General features: G+C 40.7%; 1 protein-coding gene across 3 annotated transcripts in view; it reads right to left on the reverse strand.

The window, feature by feature from the left end:
• LOC124048628 (rho GTPase-activating protein 15-like) overlaps positions 1–22,335 on the reverse strand; it is a 100,878-nt gene that overhangs the window by 64,813 nt on the left and 13,730 nt on the right. For all 3 annotated transcript variants that reach the window (XM_046369614.1, XM_046369606.1, XM_046369623.1), the window contains exons 4-5: positions 21,911–22,060; positions 14,936–15,025 (exon numbers count right to left, since the gene is read on the reverse strand). In XM_046369614.1, the coding sequence (XP_046225570.1) occupies positions 14,936–15,025; positions 21,911–22,060 (240 nt within the window). The remainder of the gene's footprint in view (positions 1–14,935; positions 15,026–21,910; positions 22,061–22,335) is intronic.

Below are 22,335 nucleotides of genomic sequence, written 5' to 3' on the forward strand. Positions count from 1 at the left end.
CCACTCACACACTCCTACAGTATATTAAACAGCATAAGAAAATAAGCAAATCCAATGTAAGTCAATGGAGATGGCCTGCTACCACATTCTCCCTCTTTCTCTCCCTCTCGCACAAGCACACGTGTGAAAAACATAACACAGACATCAATGCATCATCAATGTGTGTGTGTGTGTGTATGTCTGTGTGTGTGTGTGTGTGCAGATAGGTTGTTATTCTACATGGACCTTCAAAGTTTGGGACTATTGTGGAGCTGACATTTCTGAATTCATTACAAAGCGTCAAGAACTGTTAAGCAGCATTACTTTGGGATGCCAGATAAAAGCGGGGAAATGGTTACGGGCCCAATCCTTGTCAGAGTGAGTTTGCCACCCCTCTCTTCTTGGGTTACAAGCTTCTGAACAAGCATGTTTGCTCTGGAACAGTGTTTTTCCTGGAGGCGGCCCCACGATGTGTCAGTAATAGCCTTCTGCAATCACACTGCTGCATTGTGGGGAATGGGTTATGGAGAGGCTTACTGGTGAATCTGAAAGTTCTTTCAAAACAACCAAACACACAAACCATAGCCTCTGAGCATATTGTTTTCTGTTCTCTAACCTAACTTATTTGTAATCAGATACACAATACATGTATTTATATCCTAGAAATAACAGCACTGGTCTGTGGTGTTTTATCACCTCTTCTCCCCATGATGAACAGGATCATAATGGACTTGGATAGGTGGTTTCATAACCTCAGTTTGATGTCGTTGCATGAATGTTGCATTAGTTACAGTCTGTTCCTCTTATAAATGTTATATGGTGGACAACACACTGAGCTCCCTCTCTTTTCCCACAGGGGAAAGAGCTAGCTAGGACTTATATATATTTATGTTTCATTTTGCCATTCACAGCTCCTCATAATTGTAAAATGATGGTAGAAAGGATATACATCAGTTTGTCAAAGCTCTGGGACTTCCAATCACGAATCGAACCAGGGTCTGTAGTGACACCTCAATCACTGAGATGCAGTGCCGTAGACCGCTGAACCAGGGTCTGTAGTGACGCCTCTAATACTGAGATGCAGTGCCTTAGACCATTGAGCCATGGTCTGTAGTGACACCTCTAGCACTAAGATGCAGCGTCTTAGACCACTGAGCCAGGGTCTGTAGTGACGCTTATAGCACTGAGATGCAGCGCCTTAGACCTCTGAACCAGGGTCTGCAGTGACGCCTCTAGCACTGAGATGCAGTGTCTTAGACCGCTGAATCAGGGTCTGTAGTGACGCCTCTAGCACTGAGATGCAGTGCCTTAGACCGCTGAACCAGGGTGTATGTAGTGACTCCTCTTGTACTGAGATGCAGTGCCGTAGACCGCTGCACCACTCAGGAGCCCCTAAAATACACTATTGTGTTCTCTACTCTCCACCTTTCACGTACAGTGCCTTGCAAAAGTATTCATCCCCTTGCCATTTTTCCTATTATGTGGCATTACAACCTGTAATTGAAATGTATTTTTATTTGGATTTCATGTAATGGACATACAGAAAGTTGTCCAAATTGGTGAAGTGAAATGAAACAATAACTTGTCTCAAAAAATTAGAAATAAAAAAACTGAAAAGTGGTGAGTGTATATGTATTCACCCCCTTTTCTATGAAGCCCCTAAATAAGATCTGGTGCAACCAATTACCTTTAGAAGTCATACAATTAGTTAAATAAAGTCCACCTGTGTGCAATCTAAGTGTTACATGATCTGTCACATGATCTCAGTATATATACACCTGTTCTGAAAGGCCCCAGAATCTGCCACACCACTAAGCAAGGGGCACCACCAAGCAAGCGACACCATGAAGACCGAGGAGCATTCCAAACAGGTCAGGGACAAAGTTGTGGAGAAGTACAGATCAGGGTTGGGTTATAAAACAATATCAGAAACTTTGAACATCCCACGGAGCACCATTAAATCCATTATTACATTTTTTTAAATAATATTGCACCACCACAAACCTGCCAAGAGAGGGCTGCCCACCAAAACCCACGGACCAGGCAAGGAGTGAATTATTCAGAGAGGCAACAAAGAAACCAAAGATAACCCTGAAGGAGCTGCAAAGCTCCACAGCGGAGATTGGATAATCTATCCATAGGACCACTTTAAGCCGTACACCCCACATAGCTGGGCTTTATGGAAGAGTGGCCAGAAAAAGCCATTGCTTCAAGAAAAAAATAAGAAAATACGTTTGGTGTTTGCCAAAGGGCAGGTGGGAGACTCCCCAAACATATGAAAGAAGGTACTCTTGTCAGATGAGAATAAAATTGAGCTTTTTGGCCATCAAGGAAAAAGCTATGTCTGGTGCAAACCCAACACCTCTCATCACCCCGAGAACAACATCCCCACAGCATGATGCTGCCACCACCATGCTTCACTGTGGGGGTGTTTTTCATCGGCAGGGACTGGGAAACTGGTCAGAATTGAAGGAATGATGGGTGATGTTAAATTCAGGGAAATCCTTGAGGGAAACCTGCTTGTCTTCCAGAGATTTAAGCTGGGACGGAGGTTCACCATCCAGCAGGACAATGATTCTAAGCATACTGCTAAAGCAACACTTGAGTGGTTTAAGGAGAAACATTTAAATGTCTTGGAATGGCCTAGTCAAAGCCCAGACCTAAATCCAATTGATAATCTGTACACCAGCAGAACCCAACCAACTAGAAGAAGCTGGAGCAGTTTTGCCTTGAAGAATGGGCAAAAATCCCAGTGGCTAGATGTGCCAATCTTATAGAGACATACAGTACCCCAAGAGTCTTGCAGCTGTAATTGCTGCATAAGGTGGCTCTACAAAGTATTGACTTTGGGGGGGGGGGGGGTGAATAGTTATGCACGCTCAAGTTTTCTGTATTTTTGTCTTATTTCTTGTTTGTTTCACAATTAAGAAATATTTTGCATCTTGAAAGTGGTAGGCATGTTGTGTATATCAAATGATACAAACCCCCAAAAATCGATTTTAATTCCAGGTTGTAACACAACAAAATAGGAAAAATGCCCAGAGGGGGTGAATACTTTCACAAGCCACTGTAAATCATTGATTTCCTAGGGAGATTTGGACAGACTTTTTTGAATTATGTGCATGGATGTCAAATTAAAATCCTAGGCCTAAAAGCCTAGGCCTTGAAAGAGGAAACCAATATTAGTGAACGTTTACTAACTGGTCCCTCCAACTTGTAATCTCTGATGAAGTCCAATGAGTCCATATCATGGTGACGCTAGCCTACAATCCTCTTCGTATTGGGGTTTAAGACTCAGGATTTAACGTGTAGTCTGTGGGATCCTCATACAGAAAAGCATTGTGAACATTATGTCTTTTTCTTCTGTCATCTTAGAAACGGAAGCCTTCTATTGAAATGTCTGGCTTACACCAAAGTCTATCTGACTTCCTGATAAGACAGACTCTTCCCTCTGAAGTTTAATCAAAAAGGGAGAGCAAACTGGTTAAAAATATATCAAACACATTTTTTTTTTTTTAGGAGCTGCACGGTCAAAGATGCATGAAAGATTATCTGAAGCAGTGAGGAGAAATGACGGCAGACGCTCCCTGTCTATTCCTTCTGTTCATGGAAAATGGAGATAAGCTCCTTTAACTAAACAGGGCCCTGTCCAGCCTCCATGTTCACACGTCAGCTGTCCTAATCTGAGACGACACAAAGGTACAGTAGGGCACCACCTCTCTGTCATCAGGCTCATATTGAGCTGTAGGTTCGCTGGGACGCAAACTCATTAATACGCCTTGATATTATTTTAATCCTGACGTGCGCCGGGGCTCCTGAACTAAGGGTTTGGAGATTTTAATTATCAATGGTCTTTTTATTGTCAGGCAAATGTTTTACGGGAGATGCTAATCTACATGAAAGCAGATCCCGCAACAGCTCCTTATATCAATGTGCCAGCTAGAGAACACTACAGACTGTGTTGGAGGTGCCTGCTAGAGAACCCTACAGACAGTGTTGGAGGTGCAGGCTAGAGAACACTACAGACTGTGTTGGAGGTGCAGGCTAGAGAACACTACAGACAGTGTTGGAGGTGCCTGCTAGAGAACCCTACAGACAGTGTTGGAGGTGCAGGCTAGAGAACACTACAGACTGTGTTGGAGGTGCAGGCTAGAGAACACTACAGACAGTGTTGGAGGTGCCTGCTGGAGAACACTACAGACTGTGTTGGAGGTGACTGCTAGAGAACCCTACAGACAGTGATGGAGGTGCAGGCTAGAGAACACTACAGACAGTGTTGGAGGTGCCTGCTAGAGAACACTACAGACTGTGTTGGAGCTGCCTGCTAGAGAACACTACAGACAGTGTTGGAGCTGCCTGCTAGAGAACACTACAGACTGTGTTGGAGGTGCAGGCTAGAGAACACTACAGAGAGTGTTGGAGGTGCCTGCTAGAGAACACTACAGACTGTGTTGGAGGTGCCTGCTGGAGAACACTACAGACAGTGTTGGAGGTGCCTGCTAGAGAACACTACAGACAGTGTTGGAGGTGCCTGCTAGAGAACACTACAGACAGTGTTGGAGGTGCCTGCTAGAGAACACTACAGACAGTGTTGGAGGTGCAGGCTAGAGAACACTACAGACAGTGTTGGAGGTGCCTGCTAGAGAACACTACAGACAGTGTTGGAGGTGCCTGCTAGAGAACACTACAGACAGTGTTGGAGGTGCCTGCTAGAGAACACTACAGACAGTGTTGGAGGTGCCTGCTAGAGAACACTACAGACAGTGTTGGAGGTGCCTGCTAGAGAACACTACAGACAGTGTTGGAGGTGCCTGCTAGAGAACACTACAGACAGTGTTGGAGGTGCCTGCTAGAGAACACTACAGACAGTGTTGGAGGTGCCTGCTAGAGAACACAACAGACAGTGTTGGAGGTGCCTGCTAGAGAACACTACAGACAGTGTTGGAGGTGCCTGCTAGAGAACACTACAGACAGTGTTGGAGGTGCTAGCTAGAGAAACATTTAGGTCTCCACAGTCAAACAAAACCATTGGTAAAGATATTCATTGGTAAATAACAGACTACGGCAAATAAAAGATGAATTGTATATTTTATGCCCGCCAAATAACAATGATCTTCATAACAAACAGACCAATAGTGTCATTTGACTGCATGACTGTTATTAAAATGTGAGGTATTATAGTAGATAATCAGTTTTGACAATGCAATGGAAAACTGAGCCAATGATGTTCATATCACAGTACAATAACTGCATATAAAGAGTATGACTTCTATTCAGAGAATATATTACATATAGAATATATTATATATAGAATATATTTAGCTCCTTGTAACTATACAAAACAAGTCAAAGCTTTCCTGTGCATTTTGACTAAGTGAAATGTAGTGCAATGTAATGTTTTACTTTTAGAAATGAAAAAAAAATAGGAAATAGATGTTTATTTTTGATCACATTTCTTAATAAAGAGGGTGTTGAATGTCTGGGCTTTCTTTGGACTGGAGCCATTAATATTTAAATATGTACAGCGGAGGAGAGAGGAGACTGCCATTTGTGCCTTTACATTTGCATGTAGCTCTTAAATTAAACATTAATTATGGCCCCTCATAAAGGAACAATGCAACTTTGAAGCATTCTATTTTGGCAAGTTAATTATTTCCAATTTCCAACAAAATATTTGTAGATGTGTCAAAACTGCAACGATATAGTTCACAGAAAGATAAGTTCTTACAATAACAGAGGAAATGGTGTGAAATCAAAGAATATCTGTGTTGGTACTTCTTCTTCAGGTCTGACCTGAGCAGAATGTTGATGCCGTAATGTACTGCTGAGTTATTGAAGGCCAAGGTGACAGTTGTGATGAGGATGTTCCATCATTTGCTAGAAATTGTAATTAATCCCCACAATTTATCACCCACAAATGGCTCTGTTCACTTCTCTTTGCTCCATGACCAGAACTTATTGCGATGCTTCATCCCTCCACAAAGGAAAGGTATAACGTTGTGTGAAGTATGTCTGGCTAGAATGAAGTCCTATGGTTTAACTGAACTGACGTTTATTTCTAAATTGAATCTCCAAGGCAATCTGCTGTTGGAGGTTTAAATCCTTCCACCGTTCTGGCACTTAACACACACTATACTTTCACTGTTTCTCTGAAAAAAACAAATGAATGCCCACTTCAATGTAAGCAGCTTTGAGGATGAAGGGCCACACCACAAGAGAACTCCCAGAGAGAAACTGTCATTTCAACAGATTAAGTCCCCAGAGACTCACTTCAAAGGGAACATTATGAAGATAACAACAGCACAGTCACCTAAAAGCAATGCTAATGCAATACTTTTATTTCATTTATTTAACTAGGTATGTCAATTAGGAACAAATTCTTATTTACAATGATAAAGGGGCCAAACCTTCCCCTAACACGGACGAAGCTGGGTCAATTGTGTACCATCCCATTGTGATACAGCTGGGGGGGGCGGGGGGGGACCAGATGATGGACTGACATGGTGAACCTGACCATGTCTTGTAGCGGTCAAGACTCAGATAACAGCTAGTGTTTCAATGTTAATCTGGGACTGTTCTGTTGTGATTCTGTTGTCATAAAGTATCTGTGTTTAAGGGTTACAGGGAAAAATCTTTCTAAGGCAGTCACCATTTTTATTTATTTTATTTACATGGTTTGTGGGTAAAATGTTTCAGGGATGAATAAAAATCAAGAGACTAGATATACAGATCGCAGTACCACTTCACTTCAGAGCTCAGCATAAAAGAGTAATAACATTTTATTCTGAGCTGGAAAGTAATCTAAGTGCTATCCATACCTTTAAAAAGACAGAAGAGTTCTACCAGAACACGGAGGGACAAACCGACATGCCTTCATCTCATAGCAAAACAAAATAAAAGCCTATCATTTGAATAGATTGATGTACAATAATACCACTTCCCTACTTAAAGCCTTAAAGAGTTTGCCATCCTCCTAGACCATTAACTATAACACTAATCACAAAGTCACTCCCAAGCATATCAACCCCTGTGCAGTGTGTGAAACGCTGCTTACTGTATGATAACACTGTTCAACAGCTCCAGACTCCCGCAGCTCTGACACCGCGGAGACATGCATCGCTACAATATGGTGAATGTCTTGGTGGTAAAGTCTCTGCCCTCCAGCCGGAAGCACAAGAGAACAAGAGGGAGGTGGATGAAGGAATATGAGAGGTGAATGAAATGGTCTGGATATTGCTATTTTCCCCCGACTAACTTTCCCATTAACATTCTAGTATAGGCTGTATTTTTTAAATAAATGACTAGTTGTTGGCTGATGCCCACTATCATCAACACTATGGAAGGTAGGAGCTTCCTATTGGGTTTAACAACAGGTCATAGGTCCTAGACCTCACTAAAGTAGTGTTGGCTAGTAGAAGCACAGTCTGTGTCTGAGAGGATCTCCCTATCTGTGTGTGATGCGATGTCCATTTTGGGAGTGAACCACTCCTATTCACAACCGAGGAAATCGAGGCTTGTCATCTGGAAACAATCAGGCACTGTGAGGTTAAGACAGAAGGGTATTAAACTAGTCAGGTCAGCAGATTTGTACGATTACATCCCAGGATCAGCGGATCAGTAGACACCGGACTACTACTACTAAAAATACTACAAACTACAACCTGCCCTGAACATCTACTGCGCTCATCTTTCACTTTTTTAAAGTAGTGAATATATTCATTGATCCGTGTAATCAATCCAGCTATTCTTATCTACTCCACATACATCTCCTTCACCTCAGGGTTGTTTGGTCTTTCTGTGTTGGTGTAACAAGAGTCAAGACAGTTGTCAATCTGACTGAACTCTAGAAAGGTTGAGGCTCATTCAGAAAACCGAAGATCATAAATTGTGCTAACCTCAACGCAGTCACCCACCCTCTTCCTCACAGTATGATTCACCTTCGACACTCAGAAGGATGCTTCATACTTCTCGGACGTGATTACGAGTCTTTCGCAATAATATTAAACTTTCCCGTTGATTAGTCAAGACAAGCAATGTTTTTTGGGGCGGTGGCAGGTTAAAGCTCCTCCACTGAAATGGACTCATTATTTTCTAGCCCCGGGCTCTATTTCATCCTCCCAGTTGTTTCTGTCCTCTCTCCATGGATGTTTTTGGAGTTTGTTTTTCCACATAATGACTATGAGAACCATGTTTGTCAGACAAGAGAGGGTACAGGAGGCTCATAGCGAGAGTCGCCCAAACCTCCAAAGAATCAATTAGTAATGAGAGAAGGATGCTGCTGTCGACGACTCCGTAGAAGCAGCCCGTGGATAAAACCAGACGCCTTTGACACTACCCTACTGTTTGTCTCTCTACTAGAGGAGTTGATGCAATTTTGGACTTTTCTGCTCCTTTTGTTATTTGCTTTTAACTCACTCAAGCCAGACTCAAACACTTAGATATGCAGAAAAGCATGAAAAATGCATGACCACTTATTCAAAGTTGTGCTCCTTTTTATTTGTTGAGCAACGTCAGAGATGTCTGGCTTTATTAGCCTCGCGGGAGACACTTTGAGTCGTTAGTCCTTTTCAAACAGACTGTCTGCTTTCATCAATGACGATAGTTATTTAAAAAAATATGGGTTGAAATTTTTATCAATTGCTTATAAAGACAGTGTGCAGCAATTTCCATTCTTAGTCTCCAGACATTTTAAAATATTATTTTCAGTATGACACCACTCAAGAATTCACATAAGTTAGCTCAACACTCCAGTTTAGAATACAGAGCTCTGCTCATTGCATGTGGCTTTGATCGGACAGTGTTAGCCTGACAGGTGGTCTGGTTTGGGGTTCCCCAAGCTTTTTCTGTTCCCTCTTACATCTCTGCCTCTTCAAATGGTTTGGTTTTTGCCACTGTACAAAGAGTGAAGTTTAAACAAACTTTGTTCAGTGAACGCAGTACAAAAAGGTTTTTTTTTAAACGCATGCACTCACTACTGTAGGTCGCTCTGGATAAGAGCGTCTACTAAATGACAAAACAAAACAACCTTGGTTTATATTTGTACAATATTTGGATAATTCTGCTATCGTACGTATCATACGGCGGCTTTGTGACGAACAATGACTTACCTCATAATGCAGTCTGATATGTGTATTTCTTTTCTCTATCCTCATGTGATGTCACAAGAACTGACAACAGTTTGGAACTGTGTTCTTTCAGTGTGTATGACACGAGATACGGGGTCCCTCAGGTGTCCAAGTACAAAGATCAAAGCTCCCCTCTCTGTGTTTCTGCAAGGTTACTTTTCACTTAGTCAACACTGTGTTAGTGATAATGCTGACGGGAACCTTGGTATTATTTAAAAAATCTCATATGTAGAGACCATGTGAGGGTTATTTACCAAGTGTGTCACTAAGCTGGAGTGGGGAGTAAGTATTCCAAAGTATTTATTCAGCTGCAGGGTCCTTTGCAGGGACAGATGTCCCTCCTTCCTAAAGCTCCTGGAATTGCAATAGTGAATCACGAAGAACAATATCCATCTATTCATAAACACAGATGATGATTTTGATGATTGAGGAGGTGAAGGGAACGCTGAGGAACATCTGTCCCTGCAAAGGACCCCGCAGCTGAATAAATACTTTGGATGACAATGGCCTCAATAACACCCTCCTCCATTCCCATCCTCTTTCCTTGTGGAATCTGAAAGACCTGTGTGCCACCAACTGTCTTTCAACAATGATAAATATAATAAAGAGAAAAAGAAAGAAAAACACGAAGAAAAAGAGGAATACATAAACTGGGTAGATAAATAACATGAACACCTACAGTGGGTCAAAAAAGTATTTAGTCAGCCACCAATTGTGCAAGTTCTCTCACTTAAAAAGATGAGAGAGGCCTGTAATTTTCATCATAGCTACACTTCAACTATGACAGACAAAATGAGATTTTGTTTTCTCCAGAAAATCACATTGTAGGATTTTTAATGAATTTATTTGCAAATTATGGTGGAAAATAAGTATTTGGTCAATAACAAACAAGCAAGAGCAATTATTAGGAAATGGAAGACATACAAGACCACTGATAATCTCCCTCGATCTGGGGCTCCACGCAAGATCTCACCCCGTGGGATCAAAATGATCACAAGAATGGTGAGCAAAAATCCCAGAACCACACGGTGGGACCTAGTGAATGACCTGCAGAGAGCTGGGACCAAAGTAACAAAGCCTACCATCAGTAACACACTACGCCGCCAGGGACACAAATCCTGCAGTGCCAGACGTGTCCCTCTGCTTAAGCCAGTACATGTCCAGGCCTGTCTGAAGTTTGCTAGAGAGAATTTGGATGATCCAGAAGAAGATTGGGAGAATGTCATATGGTTAGATTAAACCAAAATATAACTTTTTGGTAAAAACTCAACTCGTCGTGTTTGGAGGACAAAGAATGCTGAGTTGCATCCAAAGAACACCATAACTACTGTGACGCATGGGGGTGGAAACATCATGGAAACATCATGCTTTGGGGCTGTTTTTCTGCAAAGGGACCAGGACGACTGATCAGTGTAAATGAAAGAATGAATGGGGCCATGTATCGTGAGATTTTGAGTGAAAACCTCCTATCAGCAAGGGCATTGAAGATGAAACGTGGCTGGGTCGTTCAGCATGACAATGATCCCAAACACACCACCCGGGCAACGAAGGAGTGGCATCGCAAGAAGCATTTCAAGGTCCTGGAGTGGCCTAGCCAGTCTCCAGATCTCAACCCCATAGAAAATCTTTGGAGGGAGTTGAAAGTCCGTGTTTCCCAGCAACAGCCCCAAAACATCACTGCTCTAGAGGAGATCTGCATGGAGGAATGAGCCGAAATACCAGCAACAGTGTGTGAAAACCTTGTGAAGACTTACATAAAACGTTTGACCCCTGTCATTGCCAACAAAGGGTATATAACAAAGTATTGAGATAAACTTTTGTTATTGACCAAATACTTATTTTCCACCATAATTTGCAAATAAATTCATCAAAAATCCTACAATGTGATTTTCTGAATTTTTCCCTCATTTTGTCTGTCATAGTTGAAGTGTACCTATGATGAAAATTACAGGCCTCTCTCATCTTTTTAAGTGGGAGAACTTGCACAATTGGTGGCTGACTAAATACTTTTTTGTCCCACTGTATTTCCAAACGATTACTTTTCCTTCAGCTGCCCTCGAGCCAAACCAGAGCGCTCTTCAAACCATGATCATCCTCTTGCAGGACCGCCATAGAGTTATTGAACCACTTCCTCAGTTGATCACACATTCACTAAACTTTCAACTTTAGACAGAAAAAAATATCAGGCGGGCGTTGCCTTGAGGAAGTCGTTCCCAAGCTGTGGGGAGCCTTTTTTTGTTTGTTAAGGAACTCAGTCTGGCTTTCAACTTACTTTTGAAAGTTGTAAAAGTACAATACACAAGGTGTTTTCCTCTTGTCTTATCAGTCATTACATACCATAAGGGACTATTTATAACTTGTCAGAAATGTCCAGATCAACTAGCCCATGTCAGCATGGTTTCTTTGCCCATAGATTCGGTTGTAATGTTTAATTTACTCAAATATCACGAATACACATTAGACATGTATAGAACATTTATAGAATTGCAAGAAAATTGGCTAAAATACTGCAACATTTTCTCTGAAACCCTGCATTGCATTGCTCGCTGTTTGGGGTTTTAGGCTGCGTTTCCGTATAAGCACTTTGTGACATCGGGTGATGTAAAAAGGGCTTTATAAATACATTTGATTGATTGATCGATGACAAAATGTGTAGAATTGCAGGAAATAAGCCTTAAACCTGCGCAACATTTTCTCTCCGCTCAGAAGAGGGGTGTGAACAGATTGTGTCATGAACAATGCTTGTGGATGTAGAACGTTGGGGGCGAGATGTTGAAAGGGGGGGCCTGAGTGACAACGTTTGGGAACCTCTTCCTTAAAGGATCCGTTCCAGCTCTCCTCTATCGTTTTACCCATAACTTCCTCTAGGAACAACAGGTTTTCCGGCAGTCATGTCGCTGATCTGAAACACTACTGCAGAGGAAAACAGATGGTGCCTTTGAGGTCTTAGGAAAGTGAACTCTGACTGACTGAGAGGCACAACATTTCTCAGGTTCGTGACCCTCTGATCTTTGGCTGGGCAGGCTGTGGATATCAACACTATCCAGGGAGGACACTTCCTTCCTGGGTGGTTCAAAGAGAATAAAAGTGACAGATAGCAGAGCGCTGGGTGAAAAATAAGAATGCTTCATGTACTCTGCTCCAGAAAATAAAGGGGACACTTATTAAACAACACAATGTAACTTGAAGTCAATCACACTTCTGTGAAATCAAACTGTCCACTTAGGAAGCACCACTGATTGACAATACATTTCACATGCTGTTGTGCAAATGGAATAGACAGGTAGAAATTATAGGCAATTAGCAAGACATTCCCAATAAAGTAGTGGTTGTGCAGGTGGTGACCATAGACCACTTCTCAGTTCCTATGCTTCCTGGCTGATGTTTTGGTCACTTTTGAATGCTGGCGGTGGTTTCACTCTAGTGGTAGCATGAGACGGAGTCTACAACCCACACAAGTGGCTCAGGTAGTGCAACTCATCCAGGATGGGACATCAATGCGAGCTGTGGCAAGAAGGTTTGCTGTGTCTGTCAGCGTAGTGTCCAGAGCATGGAGGCGCTACCAGGAGAAAGTCCAGTACACCAGGAGATGTGGAGGAGGCCGTAGGAGGGCAAGGAGGAGCAGGAGGAGCACTGCCAGAGGCCTGAAAAATGACCTCCAGCAGGCCACCAATGTGCATGTGTCTGCTCAAATGGTCAGAAACAGACTCCATGAGGGTGGTATGAGGGCCCGACGTCCACAGGTGGGCGTTATGCTTACAGCCCAACACCGTGCAGGACGTTTGGCATTTGCCAGAGAACACCAAGATTGGCAAATTCACCACTGGCGCCCTGTGCTCTTCACAGATGAAAGCAGGTTCACACTGAGCACATGTGACAGAGTCTGGAGACGCCGTGGAGAACGTTCTGCTGCCTGCAACATCCTCCAGCATGACCGGTTTGGCGGTGGGTCAGTCATGGTGTGGGGTGGCATTTCTTTGGGGGGCCGCACAGCCCTCCATGTGCTCGCCAGAGGTAGCCTGACTGCCATTAGGTAGCGAGATGAGATTCTCAGACTCCTTGTGAGACCATATGCTGGTGCGGTTGGCCCTGAGTTCCTCCTAATGCAAGACAATGCTAGACCTCATGTGGCTGGAGTGTGTCAGCAGTTCCTGCAAGAGGAAGGCATTGATGCTATGGACTGGCCCGCCCGTTCCCCAGACCTGAATCCAATTGAGCACATCTGGGACATCATGTCTCGCTCCATCCACCAACGCCACGTTGCACCACAGACTGTCCAGGAGTTGGCGGATGCTTTAGTCCAGGTCTGGGAGGAGATCCCTCAGGAGACCATCCGCCACCTCATCAGGAGCATGCCCAGGCGTTGTAGGGAGGTCATACAGGCACGTGGAGGCCACACACACTACTGAGCCTCATTTTGACTTGTTTTAAGGACATTACATCAAAGTTGGATCAGCCTGTAGTGTGGTTTTCCACTTTAATTTTGAGTGTGACTCCAAATCCAGACCTCCATGGGTTGATAAATTTGATTTCCAGTGATCATTTTTGTGTGATTTTGTTGTCAGCACATTCAACTATGTAAAGAAAAAAAGTATTTAATAAGAATATTTCATTCATTCAGATCTAGGATGTGTTATTTTAGTGTTCCCTTTATTTTTTTTTCAGCAGTGTATATTTAATTACAGTATCCATTGAGCTGAGACTCATTGTAATATTTGGACCTTTGATTGGTAGCACATTCAATCTATATATTTAGTGCATTTAATACTTTGGACTTCCTCAGAAGTGAAAGCAATATATCCTGATGTCACCAATCAAGGTTTAAAGTTGAGAGTCTGTGTCGTCAACCACTGGGTACTTTGCAGGAACATAAAATTACTCAATATCAAATCTAGATGAAGTGAATGGCCTTTTGAGATCACCATATGGAATAGTGCCAAACTCATCAAGTCCGTAAACTGGCCCTTAGCTTACGTGGTTTAAACGAGCAGTTATGTTGTCATAGTCCATTAACTATCTTACAAATAGGAATCTCTCTGGGAGACAGGGATACAGGGAGCAGAGACATAGGTGAAAAAAAAACATTTATATTCTAGCATCTACCCATCTGACAGGCACATCTTTGTGAGGTATTTCTTAGATTGTAAATCAGTGTCTTGATTGGTGCAAAATTAACAGTAACTTTCCGTGCTAATTTTAACTTTAATCCTAGAGTTGATTGACAATGTTGTCAGCACTTGGATTACTTTAGATTATGCTGTAATTCCCATTTTAATCTTCACCGCTTTAAGATTTTGGGGCTGAAATACTGTGCAGCAGAGTAGCGACCAGCAGCGATGAAGTATCTTAAGCAATCTGCTCTTCCTTTTCTCCCGTAATCAGTGAATTTCTTCCCTCTGCTTTTTTCCCCCCATGAAAACTTACCCTGCCACTGCCAATGAATCGATCATCAGTTTGCTTTACTGCCTTAAGCCTTTATCAAAAGATCATCTTCAAAAGGCAATAAGAAGATAGTACTGTGACATTTTAAGAGTCTAATTTACAGATCTAAAGGCCATTTGTTTTGAGGAAATGTAAGACGCTGGCCTGACATCACCTTCAAATGCAATCTGACTAAATGCAAATGTTTTTCTGAACAGGTGGTTGACCCAAAGATTCATGAAAATGTATCAAATGTCTTAAGAAGTTGAGTCTATTATCTGTAGGAATCATCAGGGAACGAGTGCACTCAATAACATCCCATCCTCAAAAACCAAAGCAGACAATCTGTAGGCTGCTCAGTCTTATTGTAAACTACTGATCCTCTTCACACATAAACCAAATGTCCATACCTGAAGCACGTTCTTCCGGCTGGACTTCTCCGTTGTCCATTCAGCCACAGCCCCACAGAGATCCATCCCATCAGGACTGCATCCAGGTTTCTATAGAGGGATAAGAGGTGGTTAGTAATACGTAGTTTCACTGCTGTGTTATGAATGGGATAAAGGCATGTTTTCAAACAGGGTACAGCTATCACTATCTTGGCCAGATATTTGTTATGAATCACGATTAATGAACAAATGGAAGCAATCTGCCCAAGAGCAGAGACAGATCTTCTGGTTGCTGTTTGTTATTAGCACTTTTTTGTCATCATTCTGTAAGATGAGAATGTGCATGTGTTGCATTTTCTCTAGTATTAGGTGGCACTTGAGAAGAAAATGTCCTGACTTAAATCTCCGTCATACTTCTTCTTCTTCTTCTGCACGCTACTCCTCTTACAACGTTTAATCTAGAAATTCCATTCAAACTTTAAAATGTGCAGACTGGTCTGGAATAGAGTGCTTGCATTCAACTTTTTGATATTATTTATACTTTCTAAACTATAAAACATTATGTATTTATTTTTCATTCACATTAATGAGATATCATTACTTCCAACTTCCATTCACTGTAAATGCAACAATGCAACTTTTGACACAAATCAGATACTGTAATTTCACCACTTTGACAAACGTCCTCTACTTCTCTGCTATTCAAATCTGAAATATCAACATCATTATCTGGTACCAATCAAATGTTACAGCTGTTTCAGGGACTGCATCAACATTTTCTGTAACTTTTTAAAACATCTGCCGTTTGGACCACTTTTCCCAACAACGTAGACAAAAATTTAGAGGGCATGACACCTTGGTATACTTCTCTGCTATTACTTATGGCTGGGGGGCAGTATTGAGTAGCTTGGATGAATAAGGTGCCCAAAGTAAACGGCCTGCTCCTCAGTCTCAGTTGCTAATATATGCATAGTATTATTAGTATTGGATAGAAAACACTCTGGCGTTCCTAAAACTTTTTGAATGATGTCTGTGAGTATAACAGAACTCATATGGCAGGCAAAAACCTGAGGAGAAATCAAAACAGGAAGTGAGAAATCTGAGGTTGGTATGTACTCAACACAGTTCCCATTGAAATCCTCTTGAGATAGTAATTATGTTGCACTCCCTAGGGCTTCCACTAGATGTCAACCATCTATCGAAATTTGAATGAGGCTTCTACTGTGTTGTGGGACTGAATGACAGCAGAATGAATCAGGTGTCTGGCAGTCAGCCATTGTCTGGTCATGCGCATTTCACATGATAGCGACCTGTGTTCCATGGCTCCTGAAGACAGGAAGGAATACTCTGGTTGGAACCTTATTGAAGATTAATAATACAAAGATCCTACTGATGGATTCTGTATTTAGTTTGAACATTTTCTTCGACCTGTAATATAACTTTTTGAAGTTTTTGTCCGACGTAACGCTGACCAGAACGAGCGTTTGGATATGTATACCAAACACGCTAACAAAAGTAGCTAATTGGACATAAATAACGGACATTATCGAACAAATCAAGCATTTATTGTGGACCTGGGATTCCTTGGAGTGCATTCTGATGAAGATCAAATGTAAGGGAATATTTAGCATGTCATTTATGGTGGCTATTTTGACTTGATTGTTCTGAGCGCCGTCTCAGATTATTGTATGGTTTACTTTTTCCGTAAAGTAAAAAAAAAAAACTGACACAGCGGTTGCATTAAGGACAGGTATATCTATAATTCCATGTGTATAACTTGTATTATCATCCACATAAATGATGAGTATTTCTGTTGAATCGAGGTGGCTATGCAAAATCACTGGATGTTTTTGGAAATAGTGAATGTAACGCGCCAATGTAAACTCAGATGTTTTTATATAAATATGAACTTTATCAAACAAACCATACATGTATTGTGTAACATGAAGTCCTATGAGTATGATGTGATGAAGACCATCAAAGGTTAGTGATTCATTTTATCTCTATTTGTGCGTTTTGTGACTCCTCTCTTTGGCTGGGAAAATGGCTGTGTTTTTCTGTGGCTTGGTGGTGACTTAACATAATCGTTTGTGGTGCTTTCGCAGTAAATCCTATTTGAAATCGGACACTGTGGTGGGATTAACAACAAGACTACCTTGTTTGAGGAATTTTAATTATGAGATTTATGTTGTTTTGAATTTGCGCCCTGCACTTTCACTCGCTGTTGTCATATCATCCCGGTAACTGGATTGCAGCCCACAGAAATATCTACTACCAATCATGAGGTACAGCTATTTTAGTAACAACATCATCTAATTTAGCTAACTTCCCACAGTTTAATTAACTGCCGTGGAACTTTTCAGAACTTTCAAATTATAACAATGGGGGAGCACAAGCATGAGACAATGAGTAAACATTGGGACTTTTGATACTAATCAGTTACCTTAACCACTTTTCTCAACAACGAAGGACCCGCCCGACTTTGTAAAGGTTTGCCTAAAATGACATACCCAAATCTAACTGCCTGTAGCTCAGGACCTGAAGCAATGATATGCATATTCTTGATACCATTTCAAAGGAAACACGTTGAAGTTTGTGGAAATGTGAAATGAATGTAGGAGTATATAACACATTAGATATGGTAAAAGATAATACCAGCATCTTTGAAATGCAAGAGAAAAGCCATAATGCAGGGTAGACTAGTGGTTAGAGTGTTGGACTAGCAACCGAAAAGTTGCAAGTTCAAATCCCCGAGCTGACAAGGTACAAATCTGTTGTTCTGCCTCTGAACAGGCAGTTAACCCACTGTTCCTAGGCCGTCATTGAAAATAAGAATTTGTTCTTAACTGACTTGCCTAGTAAAATAAAGGTAAAATAAAAAATTATTCCAGCCCAGGCGGAATTTTGATGTTAACCACCAGATGGCAGCACCAGATGTATGTGCAAAGTTTTAGACTGATCCAATGAATCATTGCATTTCTGTTCAAAATGTTTTATCAAGACTGCCCAAATGTGCATTTTACACATACATTTTCAAGTTCCTAATTGTGCACTCTCCTCAAACAATAGCATGGTATTATTTTACTGTAATTGCTACTGTAAATTGACAGTGCAGTTAGATTAACAATAATTTAAGCTTTATGCCAATATCAGATAAGTCTATGTCCTGGGAAATGTTCTTGTTACTTACAACCTCATGCTAATTACATTAGCCTACGTTAGCTCAACAGTCCCGCGGGGGACCCACATATCCTGTAGAGGTTTATGGCACCTTGATCAACTTCTCTTCTATTCTAATCAGAATATCAGAGAACATCACACACACCATCCACACCTTCAACCATACATTCATTCCTTTACCAATCAATCCAACAAAACCTTGTTTTATCCCTTCATCTCTCCATCCATTTGGTCTTCCGTCTTTATCTATCCGTCTTTATCTTTATCCATGTATATCCCTGTCCTATTTATTTATCTATCCATTTATTCACCTGTCCTATTTATTTATCTATCCATTTACTTATCTGTCCTATTTATGTATCTCTCCATTTAATCATCTGTCCTATTTATTTATCTATCCAGTCATAACATTCTTTTAACAGATGTATCCTTCGATTAAGAAATTAATTTTCAGTTGAAGTAAGGGATAAACGCTTGGGATGAAATACGTTTTTTACATTTATTTTAAACTTCAACAATGCCTCTTTGTCTTCTGTATTCTATTACTACAGTTGTCATACAGTACACTGTAGTATTGTATTAGGAGACTGAATAAAACTGTAGTATGCTAGTCTGAGTGTAGTTATTTGTGATAAAATATGTGATCTAACTGCCCCACAATACAAAGTAATAAGGTTGATAGTGTAGTCTATCAAAGTAAACAGAAATTATTTTACTAAATATAATTTTGACTATATTTAACTTCTTGGCTAAAGTAAAACATTTTAAAACGTCTTCCACTACCACAATAATAACTGTAAAGAGTTAGAAAGCTCCAATTTTCTTAATGGAAAATTACCATCTACTTCTAACCTTTAGTATCTTATTGATATCCTCTATGGAATTAAAGAAGCAGTGTGTAAATGTATCAAAATAGGAATGGTATAATTTTTAGGCAGAGAGAATGTAATTTAGAATATACGCATATATATATATATATATATATATATATATATATGTTGCTTTTCAAATAAGAATCAGTGTAAAAGGTATGGAAACTCATCGAGGTCTCAGCAAGTTTAAACAATCTAAAAACTGGTGAAATCATTGAAAGATGCAGTAGAAATTTAAGACGATAAGGATATTCTGCAATAGTATTACAATATAGTACTGCAGTACATTGTCACAACCAACAGTAACCAAGCCCTTTTAGACCGATGGAAGATGCTCACTGAGATCCCTCATGGTCAGCATCGAATAGACTGAACCCTGAAGACTCAATGAACTACCATGGCTAACGGGTACAGTATTGGACAAATCAGGTGATATTTGACTTCCAGTACCTGCTTCAGTCATAGTAAACTACACTTGTTTTAGTTGGATGATTTGAGCGTTCTAGTTTCTAGTCAATAAATAACTCTTCTTACAGAACTATGTCCACTCTGCAGGTGAGGTCATATCCTGAGTTCATATGATGATGATGACATCGTCTATATTCAGACCCAAACCTAAATACTGTCGACACAAGAGATTAACAAACTGTTTATTCTACTCTAAAACAAAGACTAACAAATTACGAAATTGTACTTCTTCAAAACACCACCCAGCCCTCCACTGTAACCACTATTTCAGTTTTTCATCGGAAAAGGGTGAGATATGTCAATATATGTGGAAATGCCTCTCTTGCCCATAATGAACTGTTGGACAGGGAGAGTATGACAGACTGTTGCCCTGGTGGGGCTCAGTAATAGAGAGGGCTTTGATTAAGTCCTCTGAGCTTCATCAAAAAGCATGGCAAGCTCATTTTAGAATCCCACCACCCAAGCCCTCTCTCTCTTACCTCTCTCTCTCTCTCGCTCCTACCTCTCTCTCTCTCTCTCTCTCTCTCTCTCTCTCTCTCTCTCTCTCTCTCTCTCTCTCTCTCTCTTCTCTCGCTCTCTCTCGCTCTCGCTCCTACCTCTCTCTCTCTCGCTCCTACCTCTCTCTTTCTCTCTGGATTAAAGTCACATACTACACACATAGACAGACACAGATATACATGCATGCATGTACTGTATATGTACACACACACACACACACACACACACACACACACACACACACACACACACACACACACACACACACACACACACACACACACACACACACACACACACACACACACACACACACACACACACACACACACACACACACACACACACACACACACACACACACACACGCACACACACGCGCACACACACACACACACTATATGCAGTCCTCTTCACAAGGGGGTAAACAGTTGCTCATTGCATTTTCATTGGGTGAGTTCTACGCCATGGGAACAAAGTTAAAGTAAATTTGCCAGTTTAAGAAATAAAACAATTAAATGAAAATGTAAATGTTCACTCAACATTGGTACTCATAATGCTTATTGGCAATCCCTTGGAAAGCTGATTTGTGGCTGTAATTGAACATTGACCCCTCGTATTCAGATGGTTATAACACAACCTAATGTCATCACTTTGTACTTTACTGAACCAGCCCTTTGTACTTTACTGAAACAAAGACTAACAACCATCACTTTGTACTTTACTGAACCATCACATTGTACCTTACTGAACCATCACTTTGTACTTTACTGAAACAAAGACTAACAACCATCACTTTGTACTTTACTGAACCAAAGACTAACAACCATCACTTTGTACTTTACTGAAACAAAGACTAACAACCATCACTTTGTACTTTACTGAAACAAAGACTAACAACCATCACTTTGTACTTTACTGAAACAAAGACTAACAACCATCACTTTGTAATTTACTAAACCATCACTTTTTACTTTACTTTACTGAACCATAGCACATCTGTAAATAGCCCCTCCAACTACCTCATCCCCATACTGTTTTTTTTCTTCTCCTTTGCACCCCAGTATCTCTACTTGCACATTCATCTTTTGCACATCTATCACTCCAGTGTTTAATAGCTAATTTGTAATTATTTTGTCACTATGGCCTATTTATTGCCTTATTGCCCTTATCTTACCTCATTTGCACACCCTGTATATATATTTTTTTCTATTGTGTTATTGACTGTATGTTTGGTTATTCCATGTGTAACTCTGTGTTGTTGTTTGTGTCGCACTGCTGTGCTTTATCCAGGTTACAGTTGTAAATGAGAACTTGTTCTCAACTGGCCTACCTGGTTAAATAAAGGTGAAATAAATCAAATAAAAAATCACTTTGTACCTTACTGAACCATCACATTGTACTTTACTGAACCATCACATTGTACTTTACTGAACCATCACATTGTACCTTACTGAACCATCACATTGTACCTTACTGAACCATCACATTGTACCTTACTGAACCATCACATTGTACTTTACTGAACCATCACATTGTACCTTACTGAACCATCACATTGTACCTTACTGAACCATCACATTGTACCTTACTGAACCATCACATTGTACCTTACTGAACCATCACATTGTACCTTACTGAACCATCACATTGTACCTTACTGAACCATCACATTGTACCTTACTGAACCATCACATTGTACTTTACTGAACCATCACATTGTACCTTACTAAACCATCACATTGTACCTTACTGAACCATCACATTGTACTTTACTGTGTTTGTGTGAGAGAGAGAGAGAAAGAGTGAGAGAAAGAGTGAGAGAAGGAGTGAGAGAGTAAGAGAAAAAGAAAGAAAGAAAGAGAGAGAGAGAGAGAGAGAGAGAGAGAGAGAGAGAGAGAGAGAGAGAGAGAGAGAGAGAGAGAGAGAGAGAGAGAGAGAGAGAGAGAGAATGAGTAAGGATCTTGCAAAAACCTACCAAATTTGTCAGGGCTTCTTGCTTGCTGTCTTTATAAAACAGAAGTTTATCCGTGTCCAGGACTACCCAAGTTGAAGTCCAATTCTTCCTCAGTTTTTTGCCTCTTTCGGATATTTTGGCTTTATTCAAATATTCACCATTCAAAACAACCTGAAATACATGTAACATTTATCCTTGAATAGATATTATCAATCAATGTCACATAAATATTCCAATCAGACACATTCTATTTTATCAGTATCAACCAAATAAATATATTTTAAGTAAAATAGGCCAGCTGAATGAAAAGTGCAGAAACATATTTATAGTGAACAATATTTAGTGTAGTATAATAGCTAATAACTGTCATACAGTAACAGAGTATAATAACTGAAACTGATTTCTGCCCATCCTGACAGTTCTTTATGGTGGCCTGTCATACTCAC

Source organism: Oncorhynchus gorbuscha, linkage group LG01 (genome assembly GCF_021184085.1).
Source record: "Oncorhynchus gorbuscha isolate QuinsamMale2020 ecotype Even-year linkage group LG01, OgorEven_v1.0, whole genome shotgun sequence".
Classification (NCBI taxonomy): domain Eukaryota; kingdom Metazoa; phylum Chordata; class Actinopteri; order Salmoniformes; family Salmonidae; genus Oncorhynchus; species Oncorhynchus gorbuscha.